The 17,557-nt window shown below is 36.5% G+C and overlaps 4 protein-coding genes across 7 annotated transcripts; 2 read left to right on the top strand and 2 right to left on the bottom strand.

Moving 5' to 3' along the window:
• The first annotated feature begins 212 nt into the window (after positions 1–212).
• On the top strand, positions 213–3,999 carry LOC18607620 (Phosphorylase superfamily protein). Its single transcript, XM_018115838.2, has 8 exons — positions 213–465; positions 550–613; positions 1,086–1,177; positions 1,619–1,725; positions 2,092–2,166; positions 2,739–2,813; positions 3,368–3,460; positions 3,610–3,999. The coding sequence occupies exons 1-8, from the start codon at positions 372–374 to the stop codon at positions 3,805–3,807; spliced, it is 798 nt and encodes a 265-aa protein (XP_017971327.1). The 5' UTR covers positions 213–371; the 3' UTR covers positions 3,808–3,999.
• Positions 4,000–4,151: 152 nt separating this feature from the next.
• Positions 4,152–6,747, top strand: LAP5 (Chalcone and stilbene synthase family protein). 2 transcript variants are annotated; one of them, XM_088803877.1, is made up of 3 exons: positions 4,152–4,370; positions 4,459–4,558; positions 5,422–6,747. In XM_088803877.1, exon 3 carries the CDS (start codon positions 5,457–5,459, stop codon positions 6,417–6,419), a length of 963 nt encoding a protein of 320 aa, XP_088660003.1. In that variant the 5' UTR covers positions 4,152–4,370; positions 4,459–4,558; positions 5,422–5,456; the 3' UTR covers positions 6,420–6,747. The 2 variants fall into 2 exon arrangements, with proteins under 2 accessions (XP_088660003.1, XP_088660004.1); XM_088803878.1 differs by lacking the exons at positions 4,152–4,370; positions 4,459–4,558 and adding an exon at positions 4,885–5,168 and having other exon boundaries at positions 5,427–6,747.
• A 386-nt stretch (positions 6,748–7,133) lies between these two features.
• LOC18607618 (uncharacterized) lies at positions 7,134–10,668 on the bottom strand. Its single transcript, XM_007041880.3, has 6 exons — positions 10,295–10,668; positions 9,078–9,277; positions 8,198–8,338; positions 8,033–8,113; positions 7,508–7,632; positions 7,134–7,406 (listed from the first exon to the last, which is right to left on the bottom strand). The coding sequence occupies exons 1-6, from the start codon at positions 10,515–10,517 to the stop codon at positions 7,358–7,360; spliced, it is 819 nt and encodes a 272-aa protein (XP_007041942.1). The 5' UTR covers positions 10,518–10,668; the 3' UTR covers positions 7,134–7,357.
• Positions 10,669–11,372: 704 nt separating this feature from the next.
• A/N-INVB (Plant neutral invertase family protein) lies at positions 11,373–15,605 on the bottom strand. Of its 3 annotated transcripts, none has more exons than XM_007041877.3 (6): positions 15,496–15,587; positions 15,131–15,176; positions 14,542–15,045; positions 13,523–13,954; positions 12,292–12,850; positions 11,373–11,856 (listed from the first exon to the last, which is right to left on the bottom strand). In XM_007041877.3, exons 3-6 carry the CDS (start codon positions 14,977–14,979, stop codon positions 11,561–11,563), a joined length of 1,725 nt encoding a protein of 574 aa, XP_007041939.1. In that variant the 5' UTR covers positions 14,980–15,045; positions 15,131–15,176; positions 15,496–15,587; the 3' UTR covers positions 11,373–11,560. The 3 variants fall into 3 exon arrangements, with proteins under 3 accessions (XP_007041939.1, XP_007041940.1, XP_007041941.1); XM_007041878.3 differs by having other exon boundaries at positions 15,136–15,176; XM_007041879.3 differs by lacking the exon at positions 15,131–15,176 and having other exon boundaries at positions 15,496–15,605.
• Between the last annotated feature and the right edge of the window lie 1,952 nt (positions 15,606–17,557).

Below are 17,557 nucleotides of genomic sequence, written 5' to 3'. Positions count from 1 at the left end.
CCTATGGATGACTCACCCCATATTCTAGCATTGTTCGTGGCTTAATGGAGTATTTAATCGCATAATAATTAAACACAAACACGCAGTTGCAGGGGTCATAGATCAAGAGAACCTTGTGGACCCCATTCGATCAACGGCTGACAAATTTTCAATTGCAGCTCTTTTTTACTTATATATAATGATACACCACAGGTAAGTGCAAGCAGTGCCCAATAGTGGCTTTTTTTTTTTTTTTTGAAATAAGCCAATACTGGCCTTTTACTTTTCCTCTTCTTCCTCTTGGCATTAGATTTTCCTGGGAAAGAAAATCTTCTGGAATAGAAAGGAAAGGGAGAGAGATAGAAACAGGGAAAGGAATCCAAGGAACAGCTATGGCTCCTCATGGGGAGGGATCAGATGGTGCAGTAGAAGCCATGGCTGCTCAAGTTGAAAACCACCCCATTTCATCCATCCTTATCATCATCGGTTAAAACCCACCCTCTCTCTTTCTTTCTCGATATTTATATGTACTTTTATGGAATCATTTATTTGGGGAGTTTCTTGTTGCAGCTATGCAAACAGAAGCTTTGCCAGTGGTTAATAAGTTCCAGTTGACTGAGAACCCTCACCCTGCGTGAGTTCCTTTTTCTCCATTTTGTTATTTTCTGTGATTTTGGTTAAAGTCAGTTTTGATTTTTTTGGGGAGGTTTTAAGGCTTTAAGTTCAGCAATTTTGGTATTGGGTTAATCTTGTTTTCATCAATATTTCAATGGACTGAGTGGTTGCCGGCTTATTACTAATAAAAATGTTTGCTTGCTAAGTATTTGAGTTTTTAAACTTTGAAATACTTGCTAAAAACTTTTCTTTTGTGCATGTTAGATTTCTTTCATTTCACGATTCAGATGGGTATTTGGCATGTAACTAGTTTTTGCAAATCAAAAAGAGCAATATATTACTGTTATTGATTTCTTTTATGCCTGTGTCATGCTAAGTGGACTTCATTATCTGATAATTTTGCTTCTGAAAGTGTTTACTGCCTAGTTCGAGTATTATGCATCGTTGCTTGTTTGGGTTTTGCATTTATATGTCCATGAGCAATGGTGCAGGTTTCCAAAAGGGGTCCCATGGGTCCATTATCATGGTACATACAAAGAGATTACAATAAATCTAGTTTGGCCGGGAAAAGATTTAACTTTGGGTAAGCACTTTGTTCTTGCAATATTTTTTTTCTTTCTCTTTTTAATCTTCCTTTTGAAATCATCAAGAAATTTACAATTAGCTGCAACTTATACTGTATGGTTTCCAATAGAAACCTAGGAGCTCTGATTGAGACCTTTACCAAAAGCACTGAAAAAGCAATAACGTAGTGAAATGTTGCATCTTGTGATGTCGGTCATAGACTTAAAACTGCTTCAATAGCTCATATAAATAAAACCTTCTGTTCAGATAGTATTTGTAATCCAATTCCAAACATTGCTACCATACGTTACATGAAAATGCTTAACTTACTGGTAAGTACTTGGGTTGGATGCACAAGCCAAGTTACATCTGACACATAGGTAATGGACATGTCAAGGAACGGAACATTTCTTACTTTCACTATTCCTTTCTGTTAAGTTCTCTGATTATTTCTTTGCAGGGGTTGATAGTGTTGGTACGATTTGTGCCTCTCTTGTGGCCTATGCATCTATCCAGGCATTGCAACCGGACCTGATCATAAATGCTGGCACTGCTGGTGGCTTTAAGGTAGTTTCAATCGCTATATGTTTCTCTTTTTAAAAAATAAAAAATAAAAAAAAAAGGAACCATAGTAACAATGATCCTAAGCTATCATTCTATTAGATATGCATTGCTTACAATGATCCGTCTACATTAAGTTTTTAGTTTGCAATTTGATGTTCACGATGATGATCTGTCATAAAACTTTCTGTTGCTCCGCTTTCAAACTACTGATCTGAATGCTTACTAGTATATAGAAGACTGTGTTTACCTTTTCAAAAGGCTCTAGCTTAGATGTTGCAAATTAAGCTACAGTGCCAGATAACATGTGTGGGGGACTTTTAACTATGTATATTTGTATTATTTTGTATATTGATTCTTGGATTTTTCCAGGCAAAGGGAGCAGGCATTGGTGATGTTTTTCTTGCATCTCATGTTGCATTCCATGATAGAAGAATACCAATCCCAGTAAGTGGTACTGGCCCTTGGTCTTCAATTCATTTGCTTACCATGCTTAGTTATGGGGACATGGAATAAAACCTCATGTTGCTATTCTGTTTCGACTAGCACTGCAATATTTTTATTTCTTCAAAAAATGGATTTGAAGGGTTACAAGGAATCAATCACTCACCTGTTCCTTTTCAGGCCCATTTTAATTGGTTATCTAATACATTTTGTTTAAAATGAAAACCTAATTCAGTTTCACTTCGATTTTACATAATACATAAACTGAGCATGTAAACACTATAAACTGAGCATGTAAACACTATAGGCATCTAAAGGTGTTCATTAATTTCATCTTCTGTACCTATTCTTTTCTTCTCTTTCTTCTTTCTGTTTCTTTTTCAGTTCTTTTAATTGTTATGGGCCACAATACTCCGATAAGACAATTTCTATACTTTAAAAGCTCTTATGTATTCATCATGAACCTCGAACCTAGTTTGTGCTTTGCTAAGCGAATTTCTTATTACCTGTATGTAACTCAATCTTTAGTTATATTTTGGTAACCAATTTTTGTTTTCATCTCTTGCCTTCTATAGGTTTTTGATCTGTATGGAGTTGGTTTGCGGCAGGCCTGCTCAACACCAAATCTCTTGAAGGAGCTTAATCTAAAGGTAATTATTTTGTTTTTGTGTTCCTCTTTGTCCAGCAGGAGGCTCGGTTGTTGACCATGTTTTGAACTTTTTTTCTTTTTTTCTATATTGAATTTCTAAAATCCCTTTTTCATTTCTTTGTTCTAAGTATCTTTCCCTTACAATTGCTTGTCAGTTTGTTAAGACTGTTGTTTTTCCTTCCAGATAACTTCTCTGCTGGATGAGGATATGTAATATGTTTGCAACTGCATTTACTTTGTTCTAGTAGGCATCTACTTTGCATTGGGAGGATTAGTTATTCAATTTAACAGATAAATGGAGTTAATATTTTAATGATATACATGCCGGTTGATTGGCAATGTGCATGTATTTTATAACTATCTAATGGAGTTGAACAGTTAAGCAGCACTTGATTTCTCAATTTGTTTTGTCTTTTTGACGTCATAGACGTCAACTCCAGACAATTCCTGCTCCCTCTCCCCCACTGCCTCTCCTTATGTTTTTTTCCTTTTTCTTCTTCCTTACTAAGACACACGCACATGGCAATTTACATCATCCCGTGCCCTATGTTTCAGACTGGCAAATTGTCCACAGGCGACTCTTTGGATATGTCCCCTCAGGATGAAGCATCAATCACGGCAAATGATGCTACAGTCAAAGACATGGAGGTAATCACCAAAACATCCCATCTCTTAATGAATAAATGGAAAAATGGATTGCATTATCCTTGCAGATCATGTATTACTGCCTGAAATGTTTTTTGTACTTTAAAGTCTACAATGCATTAAGCCTTATTTTTTCTGTTCTTTTGTTCCAGGGAGCAGCTGTTGCCTATGTGGCTGATCTTTTAAAAGTTCCCGTAATATTTGTTAAAGCAATTACAGATATAGTAGATGGTGAGAAACCAACTGCGGAGGAATTCCTGCAGAATTTGGCTGCAGTGACTGCTGCACTTGATCGAGCTGTTACTCAAGTCATCGATTATATCAGTGGAAAGTGCCTCCCTGAACTTTGATTTTGCCTTAATCTCACTCTCATTTGGAAATATATGTGACAATAAAACTTGTAATTCTTAGTTCCATGAGATGCCAACATGAGAGATGAGTATTTTTTAAGATAAAAGCAGCAAACAAATTCATAGTTTGAGTAGGCATGTGTTTGAATAAAACAGTATTAAAGGTGTTATATTGTTAAGTTCATTGTACTCTGGCTTTGGCGTTTCCTTGAATTTTGCTTACCCCGAGGAATTTATGCATCTAAGCCTTTGATCGAATTTTACGTGGTTTGATAGCTGCCATGTGATTATTTCTTTGTTTTAGCTATAGCTTGAGCACGTGTTTTTCTGAAGGAATGTATTTGTTGTGTAGTACTTTGAGTGGAAGAATTTATCCGTGGTGTTGAACAAGAAATAAAGGAGAGCATTGGTGTAGGTTTAAATTGCTGCGACTCTGCTATTGTGTGCTTTGCTCTCTTTTTTAGGGTTTGGGGCAGTAGTTGGTTTTTAGTGGACCAGATGCCATTGGCCGTCAGTGCCAATCTTAGTCGATTATTGGCCCAATTGATCATTTACCCTGCAAGGTGGTACACAATCCGTAAGACCTTATGATAATTCCTTAATAGCCCTGTACTTGAGTTCATATTCTTCAATCCTGCAATTTTCTTACAGGTAACAGCGTTGCAGAGTAAACCTTGGTAAGTGATTCAGGTGACACGGATCTGTTTTACTTGATCATCGATACTCCACCAAATAAATTAAGGATTTTGGGGTATGTATTTACATTATATCCCACCATGCTATCAATACCTGAAATTACAGATGCAAACCTCATACCAAACACATACCAACACCTGTTAACATGAACTGCATGAAGGTCTTGCTTCTCAACGAATTCATTACTCCATATAATAATAATAATTGCACCTTTCATATATCTCCTTTATGGATGGAATGATTGAATATTCCAGAACTCCTTTTTAAGGTTATTCTAATAATATTTAGCCGTGCACCGCCACTGCATATATAGTGGCAGTTCCACCCATGCTCCTTTGCAAGGTAAAAAAGGAGTTCCTATACAATCTCCCCAGCCGGTAAATATACAACGTCGCAATTGAAAGGAAAGGGAAAAAGATTTGGGGATGGGAGAAGAAGCACAAGAAGGTTTCGCAAAGAGGGCGAACCCTGGCAAAGCTACAATTCTGGCCCTCGGCAAGGCCTTCCCTCACCAGCTTGTCATGCAAGATTTTCTGGTTGATGGGTATTTTAAGAACACCAACTGCGATGACCCCGAACTTAAACAGAAGCTAAGCCGACTCTGTAACACTATGAACTTCCCTCTCTTAAATTTGTGCTTATATTTTGATGCATTTGGCTTACTGGTTTCCCCTCCTCCTACTCCCTTAAGGGATCTAAGGGCATCACTCTTCTTTTGTATATGCTGCCAAGTAGAAAGCGCTTTTAAACCTTCGCTAAAGAAACATTTCAGCGTCTACTAAACTTTGGTTAACTTTTAAAGTTGTCACGTACAGATTATGATTGTCCACTGTCATTGTCCTCGTGGACATCATTAATTTGCATTCTTAACTGAAATAACCGTTATTTACTCATTTCCTGCATTTTGGCGCTTTACAGGCAAGACAACTACTGTTAAAACAAGGTATGTGGTCATGTCGGATGAAATCCTGAAGAAGTACCCAGAGCTTGCCATCGAAGGCCTCCCCACCGTAAAGCAACGTTTAGATATCTGCAACAATGCTGTCACGGAGATGGCCATTGAAGCCTCACGAGCTTGCATCAAAAAATGGGGAAGGCCCATGTCAGACATAACCCACTTAGTCTATGTATCCTCAAGTGAAGCTCGGCTGCCTGGTGGTGATCTTTTCCTGGCAAAAGGACTTGGACTCAGCCCTGAGACTCAACGGGTCATGCTCTATTTCATGGGCTGCTCTGGAGGTGTGGCTGGTCTACGCGTAGCAAAAGACATTGCTGAGAACAATCCTGGCAGCCGGGTCTTACTAGCTACTTCTGAAACTACCATTATTGGGTTCAAACCTCCAAGTGCAGATAGACCGTATGACCTGGTGGGTGTGGCACTTTTTGGGGATGGTGCAGGAGCTATGATCATTGGCTCTGACCCTGTTCTGAGCATTGAGAGGCCTCTCTTCGAGCTTCACACGGCAATCCAAAATTTCTTGCCGAATACTGAAAAGACAATTGATGGGAAGCTTACAGAAGAGGGGATTAGTTTCAAACTAGCAAGGGAGCTTCCCCAGATAATTGAAGATAATGTTGAAGGTTTCTGTGAAAAGTTGATGGGAATTGTAGGATTGACTGACAAGGACTACAATAACATGTTTTGGGCAGTTCATCCTGGTGGGCCTGCAATCTTGAACCGAATGGAAAAACGACTAGACTTGTTCCCAGAGAAACTAAATGCCAGTCGAAGAGCTCTGATGGATTACGGAAATGCTAGCAGTAACACGATTGTGTATGTGCTGGAGTACATGATAGAAGAGAGCTTGAAGAGAAAGACAGAGAGCCGTGAAGATAGTGAATGGGGATTGATTTTAGCTTTTGGACCCGGGGTTACCTTCGAGGGAATTCTTGCCAGGAATCTGACAGTAGAATAATGTCTAAAAAGCTGGTATCCTCCACTGTTACCACAGTGAAAATTAATTACGTGTTATAAGCAAAGGGAATCCTCCTCAACCATTTACTGTTCCGGAGAAAAATCGGAGTGAAAAAATTTATACTTTACCGTGACTGAGAACTCTCAATCTATATGACTAAATCCTTTTTGTTTTCTTTTCTTTTCTGTCAACTGAATCATAGGAACCATTCTTGGCAAACAAGTCCAGCTTCAACAGGAAAATTTTAATTTGTAAAAAAAGCAGCTTTGGCATTGGATTGTGTAAGGTACACTGCAGCCTTACTGTACGAGTAAATTATACCTCAGCTTGTGCTATTTCTTTGTTTCTCTGCGGTAATCACTTAATCCAATTTATACATCAAATAGATTCTTCAAGCGAAGTTGAGCATTTTGACCTGCAAATTTAAAAACAGAAGGGATAGTAAATTCTAAATGCATACCAGAATAGGCTGATACCAATCTAAAGCTATGGCATATACACACTCCTCGGAACACCAAACGCCCAGCTTTTCTCTATGTATAATTATACTCTCTGATCATGAAAATTGAAAACGCAAGCTCGAAAATTTCTTCACTTCCAAACCATTCCGATAAATGCTTCAATTTAAATTGTAAGACGATCTGGGGCCAAAGCACGTCATCTGACGCAGTTAAAGTCTATAATAATTAACTTAATATAAGCAGAAGATTGGCATTTGACACCAAAAATTAATCCATCTATGAAATGTTTTTAATATAAATAACCACCCAAAGTTGCTGCATCCCGAAATTTACAAAACATCCACTAATTCCCAGTCACGAGGAACATGTCGAGAGCAAAAAACCAGAACTTAAACAAGGACACCCAGTCACATTTGTAACCAAGTTATAGTTTTTGAGGCAGCAAGCTCATCGACCAAAGCAAAACAGCATCCTCACTTATACCACTCCAGAGGGAAGACGGAGAACAAGCTGCCCTCCAAAGACACTGCAACAATAAATGATCATATAAGAAAATATTAGTGGTCTTTAGGTTGACTAGAATATATAGTTATACTTGTATACAACACATTATAGAGGTTAACCAACCTCTTGATATAATAGTAACAGAAGTCTGCTAAAATGAAAGTTTGAACAATTTCAGATATAAGAACCATAGAAGGCCACAATCCATAACCCAGGGCTACCAGCAAATGACCTCGACTGTCCAAAACCTGTTGAAAGCAGTACAGAATGAATTAATATCTTAATGCAATCACCCTCATTATAATTCACAATAACACTTCCCCAACCAGCATCATACAAAGGTTTCCCCTCCACACAAAAATACTTATGTTAATGCAGAATGGAGCTCATTAAAATGACATCAATTGCCATCTAAAGGCAACAACCAGACGCATCTTATGCAATAGGCATTTAATTCAACCTGTCATTCCCATTCATTATGCAGGCTCAAGCTATCTACTATTTCCAAAGTAGATAAATAGTACAATAAACAGACTAGTATCCTTTTAATGCTCAAACTAGGACTCAATTTCAAAATTTCTAAACATTAATAAGAAATTAAACGAAACCAATCACATGAATTTTCAACTTCACATCACGAGATCAAACCTGGAGAACCCAGTGAGCGCAGCTAAGGAACCTTGCAACACCCAATGCAAAAACATAATGAGCTGTGAAAGGCTCAACAATCTGAAAGCATAAAAAGAAGATGCGTTAAAGAAGGAAAGATTATAAACCTCCTAAATTTATATCTACCCATTAAGCATTTTGTACCTTGGTATTCTGCATCACTCGCAACTGAGGTAAAACTGAAACAGCTTCCAGATATACACAGAACGCCCAGAAAATCCGGTTCAATAAATTATGAGAAGTTGATGGGTGAATAAGAAGAGCTAGTACTGCACAAGGTGCAACCTGAATCCAAATTCAAAAGCAAGGATATGACTTCTGCAAAAGTGTTCAGAAAAAGATTCCGCTAGAGCAACAAAGAAGTTAATCAAGCAGTTAACATGAGTCCATGCATAAGAACACAAAAAGGAACACCTTTAGTAATTTTGGTTCAATTGGTTACTTTATAGCATTGATTGAATGAAAACGAATACAAGGAAGTGCAAGGTAACTTTCACAGTGGTATAAGAAACAAACAGCACTGAGAACAATGCGAGACAAACGAAAGCTCATATCACAGTCAAAAGACTAGCAACGAGTCAAAAAGCAACACATGGAAAAAAAGAGAACAAACCATCTCAAATACTAAGTAGATGGCTTATGACTTAACAAAAAATAAATAAGTAGATGTCTTATTTAAGAAATATATTGAAAAGAATAAGATTTATATTTTCTAATTTACAGATGCTGAAGCCAATGTAAGAAATAATAATTTAACAATAAAACCCTGGAAAGCACCTTATGGAATATAGAAACTAATTAGCAATTTGCCTCTGTAAGCATGGACATCTATTTTGAGGTTACGTACAACTCGGATGAAAGAGAATAAGCTTACTACAAAATGACCATTTCTTGACATAGAAAACATGAAAAGCAGGAGATAAAGCTGGTAGGATTCACTTCTACAACACAATAATATGTAGTACAGGGCTGCATAGATATATTTGCAAGTAAAGAAACGTTCATATGACTGATGGAAACTCACAACATAATATATAGCAAAGTTGTCCTTGTCCTCCATGTAGCTGGACTTTAGTTTGAAACGGATCATATAAATAACCCACAAGGTTGTAGCCAATGTGGCTAAATCAAGTAGGGTGTGTATATCATACTCCATGACAAAGCTACAGTACAGCCTAACAGCTAAAAAGATAGCCGTTAGTTCTTGGGATTTGAGTGATAGTCCTGCAACCAATCAAAAAAATTATCAAAACAAGTCAATTGAATGTGTAAAACCAATATTTTCACCAATAAAGAATATCTACACTTCAGTTAAATTATAAAACAACATTACTAAAGAATCTTGTGTTAATTAATTAAATCATTTGTGTATTATAAACAAATGGCCAAGAGTTAAAAGACATTCTACATGTTAACAGCAAACAAGTATTAGCAGGAAGCTTATCACAAGAGAGAGAGAGAGAGAGAACAACTCCTTTTGCTCCAAAACAACCTTTATTTATCAATCAAGCATTCTTTTCATACATAAAGTTAACAAAACCCTAAAAGTAGGCTATTTTACATGTGCAATTGAATTAGCTCTAGTTACAAATAAAACAGACCAAACTCATCAAACTCATCAAACTGGTGAGACAAAAAAAAAAAAAGAAAAGGGCTTCCCTTTGCATCAAGAAGAAATCCTTCATTGTAAATTGATAAGATACTGCAGTAAAATCATTAACACCACCCCAAAACCTCAAATGTTCTACGCATCCGAATTCAATATAAGAACCCTCAAAAGAAAAAAAAAAAAATCAAACAACAAAACCCATAAACCTGCCACAAGAGCACGATATCTCATGAAAATTTTCAACCTCGCTAATAGTAGTAGAACTCTTCCAATACATGGTAGGTAGATAGCATTAGGACAAAGCAGTAAATTTTAGATATCACGTGTTGAATTTATGTCAGCCAAAAGGGAAACCGATATCTTAAACTGAAACAAAAAAAATCAAGCCAGAAATTCAACCCAGAAACGGCTACAAAGTAAAAATCTACCACCGATCGGAAAAAGGTTGCCAAACCAAAACCTTTAAAAATTTTGCTACTTGACCAAGCTATCCCCTTGATGAATTTTTAAAATTACTAAATTAGGGCAACTCACCCATGTATCATGTATTGAATTTAAGTTACAAATTAATCAAAAACAATTGCAATAAACAAATCAATTGGGAAAAAATTATGAGCTTTCATGCTAATTACCAGCACAAGTCTTCTCCTTTGTGAGCTTATAGATGAGGACAGAGATTCCGATGGAGTGGACAGCCTCGGCGGCAACGAAAAGGTTGTCATGGTCGTGTACGATGAATCGTAGAAGAACAAGCGCCGCCATCCCCGATACCACCGCCAAAAAAGCCTTCACCTTCGGCGGCTGTCGTCTCACCCACATCGACACCGCGTGGATCGGCCTCCTCTGCGCCCTCATGTCTTCTTCTTCTTCTTTTTTTTTTTTTTTTTTCCAAGAAAGCGAGAGAAAGGGAAATTATCGGGATTTGGAGAAAGTGGGATTTTGGATTGTTAATGGAACTCTGTTTTGGGTTTGGTTTTATATATTTTGTTTTAATAATAAAACAAAATCCTTTTTGATTGGAATTGGGAAAAGAAAAGTGTGAATCGGGTGGGTTTTAAGGTACCGGGCGAGAAATCCGGATCTGAACTAGATTAAGTTGGGTTGGGTGACCAACAATTAAACCACTTGCCTTTTAGTTGCCTAACTTGATTTATCATAACTTAACTAGTAAAATACTAAATGCCCTTACATATATTCTAATATGACAAAGTAAATGAAAATAGTATCTATTTCTTAAGAAAAAAATTTTAATCTAATTAATCTAGTTCAAATTATTTTATAAATATCAGCTTAACCAATGCTAATAAATACGGTTTAACATTTCTCTTCTTTGTTAAACATCAATGAGAAGAAAAAAGAAACATGTTATTTCAATTAAATGCAACTTGACATGAACGGGGTTGACAACAATCTGCTAATGTTAAGGAAATTGACTTCATGAGGTGTACAAGAAACACAAGTCCAATCTCCGCATCTTTGAAGGAGTTGGGAGTTTCCATATGAAAGAGTCAAGACAAGAGAGTGGCTTACCATCCCGGCCCCCACAGCACGACCGCTCTTTTGTTTCTATCTCAGACAAGAAACAGAGCCCTACCAAACACAGTTTCCATCTGAAAGCTGTCTGAATATTGAGTTCTGATATGAGAATCTGATTTTGATTTCTTTTCTTCCGTGTTGGACACCAAAGCAAAACAGAAAAAAGGAGAAAGATTGGAAGAACAAGCATGAAGTATGTTGCAAATTAAAAAGGAACATAATACATTCTACAAGGATCAAAATGAAAAAAGGACTTATTGAGGTGTGCTTGTTTTCCTTCTACATGAACGGATGGTGAGGTCCAATGCTAGAAATTAGAATGGGAAGGTGCTTGGATGGTAAACAAGTCAACTAATCTAACATCACAAAGTCCATGAATTTGATCTTCTCAAAAGGGGCTTCATTTGCTTGTCTTCCTCAAGTGCTATCATACCCAAGTGAGATGGGTCTTCCAACAGCATCTTTGCCACCAAATAACCAGCAATGGACCAGGTTTGGACTTTACGCGATTGCTTCCCAATATATCGACCCAGCTTTCCATCATAATATTCAGGCCAGTTGTCCTTCAGCAACCTGGTTTCAGCTATTTCAAGGGCACGCCTTGCAATTTGGGGGCGTCCAGTCTTCACACATGCAGCTGTGAGCAGCCATAAAAGCACTGGAAACAATACAGCAACCAAAATGAATTCCAAAGAGAACATCTCAGCATGAAAATTCCTAAATTTTAACTGACAGAAAATAAAGCTTGAAAATTTATCCCACCAAGTCGGTTTTATGAAGTTCAAGAATGTTGCAATATATCTCAAACATTATATAAGGGAATGGTAAAGTTACCAAAGACAATAGTAAACTAGAATTGTCAAACCCATATCCTAGTAACTTCTTTCCAAAAGAACAGAAAATTTTCAATTGAAATTTCTTTAGAAAAGCTGAAGAAACTGCATAGTCGCAGCTGGGATAGTATCATCTTAAATATTTTGCACATAAAAAATCATTTTTCAACTGCCTAATTTTGTACTTTCACAAACGAACCTCAGCACCCTAACCTATAGTTTAGGTTGTTATTAGGAGGACCCATAATTTTAATACGTACCTGGCCATGATCCCCCATTGTGGTAACTCCACCTGGTGTTTTTGGGGTCACATCCTGTTGTAATCCGCCATTCATGATTTTCTATAGCTGGATAACAAACCTTTAATGGCATTTCTCCAACCAACTCTTCCCAGCGTGACTCTATAAGATCCATAATTGCAGTGGACTGTTCAGGAGTAGCCAATGATGACAGAATTGCAATGCAATTACCCAAGCAGAACCAACGGAAATCCATTCTTGCAGGGCTAACATTACCAATGAAGTATCCACCACGAACTGGCATAAAATCAAAAATCCATTCTGGAAGAGAGTCAGGCATTACATTAAACTTGTTAAGCGCCGTGTGGGAGTACTCTTCTGTCTTATAACGATATATGTCATTGAGCTGCTTCAGGTCTAGCCAAAAATAACTTCTCATGTGAAAGCTTAAGGCATGAAGGCGTTTAACTATTCGCTCTATGAACTCCTTTCCTTCATCATCTTGCTTGAGTAGAAGCAAAGCACATCTTAAAGCCATAAAGAAAAGAGCTTGGATTTCAATAGGATAGCCATATACACCCTGTAGACATGATGATAAGTATAAAGCTCAGCCCAGCAACATTGAAAGGTAAAATTTGAAGATATCAGTTCTCAAACTAATTTACATTTTGAAGAAAAAGTCAGCACATTCTTAGTGTATATGCGCTAGCATTCATCAAAAGACCCCAAAATACAAGCATGTTGTCAGTCTCAACCAGTGGAATATATGAACAAAGGATGATATACCACTTTCACTCTGGATCAAATAGTCATCACCACTTCAATGATAAAATTGGTCGTAGCCCATAGAGCAAGTTATCTCAGAAAAACAACTGAGCCTTAAAATGTTTTGACATCTTAAGACTGCTACTTCGTTAAGGCACCACTGGTCAGAGACAATTGCCACTAATGTCAACTAGGTTACCTTTAATGCCCATAACTAGGCTCACAAAGTCACTCATATCTCGTATGTTTGATTAGTATTTATTGCTACAGTAAATATGAGATGCAACTTTGACCAAACAATATTTGTTGCCACTGCAATTTAAATTATAGGACAAAGTTCTACATGATGAGTTAGACAGAGCTCACTACATCTTAAATTCTAAAGGAATCACTATACCATGCAATGCAGTGCAAGTTTCAGGTAGAAAAACCTCTGTTTGATGCTAGTCCTATATGTATGACAGAGTATATACAATGAAAAACTCACCATTCTACGATCAATCATGCAGCATCCATCAGCACAGAGAAGCGTTGGAAATGTGTCAAACCCCTCTGAGAGACATAAACTCAGAATTAGGCGCATACCCTTTTGACATTCAGGCAACTCAGCCAATGAAGTATCTCCGGTAGATTTTGTGTATGCTCGAAGCAAAATAATCCACCAAAATCCAGAATCAACAGGAGCAACTCTTCCTATTGCACTCTCACCAAAATCTGCCATTAATGTCTCATTGTTCCTAACTGGGTCATGGAGCACTTTGAAACTAGCTGGCATTACTCCTTCTCCTAACTGAAATCTATCAATCTTTTTCTCCCACGATTGAAGGCGAAGGGTCTTCAAAATGAAGTTTTTTACTATTTCTGGTTCCCCATTCATCAAGAAAGCCAATCCGCTTGGGACAAAGTCTCTCACAAAGACCTTGCAGGTAAAAAAAAAAAAAGCAACCACATTTACAAATTCATCACAAACAAGAGCATTCATTGCAAACTCACAAAGTCAGTCTCATATGAGCTTCAAAACAAAATGACTGATAAAAAAAACAAGAATCAACATAACAAAGGGAAAAAGAAAAATGAACTGGATAAATTCAATTGTTAAATCAATAACAGCAAATAATATTTTCAAATAATACAAACAGGAAAAAGTATACTTCTATAACTTGCACCATCCAGCAGTCAATAATAAAGGTCAGTAAGCACCACCTTACTCTTTAGAAGGAAAAAAGAAAACATAAATAGTTCTAATGCTGAAGTATATGGAAATAGTATCTTTCACTTTTGAATTAGGTACTGGTCTTTATACTCTTTTCTTATAAACCAACCATAGAACTGCAGAAAATGAAAAAATAGACAATAAATTCAGCTCATAGACTGAAATTTTTCACATGTCACCCCCATTTCCAATTCAATGATATAATCCTCACGACAGAGGGAACCAAATAGAGTATATGCTAATTGAACTGATATTGGTTCTAAGATGGAATTACAAGGAAATAGAGTATTCACCTGATCATAGTTTAGTTTTTCTTCAGAATTATCCAATGCTGCAATAGTCCCGACTGGTTGACCACGAAAGTACACCAATGACCTTCTCAAGGCATCCCAAGCTTCAGCAACCATAGGATGTGGCTCAAAACCAGTTTGTGACCTTGGTGTGTTAAAACCTGACCTTCTACCCACAGGCGAGCATATAAAATCCAGTGGCTCAAATATGCGGGAAGTATTAATATCAGTAGCTCTAGCAGAAAGGCGTGGAGATATCCCAATGGATAAATCACTGAGGGACCTTTCATCGAGTGATCTCTGCCTCTCCATATTCAGAATCCTTGGCGGCTTCTCTAACAACTTTGAAAAATCACATTCTTCAAATTCAGCCAAGGTACACAGGGTATCCTCGGTTTTCACATTTCCATTCTGATTCACATCCACAGTCGGCGTAGACATTTCTGATTCTTCTAAAATTAGTTAGACAAACTGCAGTAATCTATTCTGGTTCAGATGTCCTACAACCTGCAAATATAAACAGAATTCAGGTCATTAATCACCTAGTTGCATGTTAGCTTACAGTCCAAAGCTAATGGAAGCAGCTCATTACCTAACCTTTGAAGGAACAGATCAAAACCGACAAGGCCACAAAATTGCTGGAGTGAACAGACGAATTAATTAATGATACGGTTAATTTAATTCTATCATCCCGCTTTTGCTTTTAACCAAACAGAAAATGAACGCATACATCAACAAATTTCATTTTGCCAAACATCAAATAAAAACAAAAAGAATTTGCTCGAAATTCACATCTTAAGAGACTTTTATGATTTAACCAAAACCGAAAAAGAAAAAACGAAGAAACGACAAGAAACAATGAGTTTCAGATCAGAAAACAGTTTTGCATGAATCAGGTATGTTAATATTTTCGTCGTAAATCATATGAAATCATACGATGAGAAAAAGAAAACTAACCTTCCTATGAAAGTGGCTTAGAGCAAACTTTTCAGTCGTTCAAGGATCCAGGAATGGAAGAGAGAACAAGCTCGGTTTGGGTAGTGATAAAAGAAATATACTTGTAATAAAATATGAAAATATCAAATATACCACTTGATGAATGATGATAGCTAATGCTATCCAAGTGGGGTCGGAGAACTTGACCGGCTCAAGCGGTAAACCTCTTTTGCAGGATTAGGAGAAGGTGACCGGCAACTGGGTAGGAAAGTTGCCTAAAAGGCGAGAACAAGGACATGCATGATGTATCCACCCGGTTCCCTTTCATGTGTTTATTGGTTTGGGCATGGGTAGGTTGGTTTACTGCAGTGTACGGAACGGTCCAGAGATTGGGGTCCACGTGGAAGACTGCTGATTGGACTGTGACGGGGTGAGCATTTGCATGATTGAGCTGTGAGCATTGGGACTTGAGTGTTAAATCGCAGGAGAAAGAGAAGCGAGGGGGATTTTTGCGGAGAAAGTTGTTTTTTTGTCCACGTGGACGGTCACCAGATCCAGAGAGCCTGATGATTCGGTGAGCGTTTTTTGGCTTTTTTCTCTGGCTTGGCTTGGCTCTGTTTCAGTCTTTGAGGTTGCGCAGACGAGATGATATCATGTTCCAATTTCTTGGGTACACTTACGTAGCCTAACAAAGCAAAGAAACATTAAGAAAATTAAATCAAGAGTGTACATTTTTTATATTTATGTTTTGAAACTCAATTGTGTGATGTTTGATTTATGTAATTAGACTAAGATTTGGAGTAAATAATGTCAATATCAATTATGTACGGACCCATGAAGCAATAATGATAACTGTTACTCTCACCGACCCATTGACTCCCTGCTTGGTCCCATTTCAAATCAATTAAAAGTACTTATATTCGTTTCTGTCATGAGTGTAGTATTACTATTTTATTACTGTTTGAAGTTATTCGATTCCTTCTAAAAAAATAATTAGCTTTATGTCATTCAAATGATTTTGTTCATATATAGCAAGTTACAAAAATTAAAATAAAAATTACTATTTTGTCTCTGTTATAGTTATACTCACCGGAGGCATAGAGAAAAGAAGGAAAACTAAACAAAATTATTTAAAAAAAAAAAAAAACCCCAAAGTAAGTATATCAGGTGTTTATAGTTTTAGGCCCCGTTGCTATAGGCTCACCATTTGATTTGCGAGCCCAGGTTGTTCGTCTAATTAAGTTCACGAGCAATTACACATGTTTTCCGCCCCCTTTTTCTGTCCTTTAAGGTGCAATCTGGCTTTCTATAATCTCGCTGTCACGTCCAGCACTTTTTTAAAAAGCTAAATAAGATCGTATAGAAAAGCTGAGGAGATTATAAAAAGTTTAAAAGTGTGTGTTATATATTCTATTAGATTAATTTTTTTGAAGGGAGATAATGACTTTGTGATCAATATAGTGGAATCAAACTAACTTAAGTTATGTCTTGTTAAACACTTTTACAAAGAAGGTACGTAGGATAATGAATAGTGACAAGAGTATAGTCCGATTGAATGAAGAGAATATCACGTTAATGTAATATATTTTAATTTTATATAAAATATGTAACAAATTTAAAAGTTTTATAAGTCTTGATGTGTATATTTTATTTTAATTTTTCTAAATATAATTTGCATATTTTATTAAGTTAGTTTATATATATATAAATAAATATATATAGAGAGAGAAAGGTTAATGGTCTTGTGAGTGTATTATTTTAATTAAAATTTATAAAATTTGTTTGTTGTGACAATGCATTTAAAAAATAAAATAATTATAATAACACGATATTGAAATTGTCTTTTAATAAATCAAACCACAACTCCTATAATGAAGCATATTACACTTAATTTTAACAAAAATCAAATTAATGCTACATTTTTTAAATCTTAAAATTAATATATTAACTAACATTTTATATATCACAATTTATACTGTTTAAGTAAAAAAAAACCTTTATTTGTGTATTTTAAAATTCATTCTAATGAAACTAAAAGACCTCTTAAATAATCTAACAATTAAAAGTAAAAACATAAAAATAA

The sequence above is a fragment of the Theobroma cacao genome, chromosome 2 (genome assembly GCF_053813885.1).
Source record: "Theobroma cacao isolate CCN51 chromosome 2, ASM5381388v1, whole genome shotgun sequence".
Lineage (NCBI taxonomy): Eukaryota > Viridiplantae > Streptophyta > Magnoliopsida > Malvales > Malvaceae > Theobroma > Theobroma cacao.
This window is presented reverse-complemented; position numbering and strand designations above follow the sequence as displayed.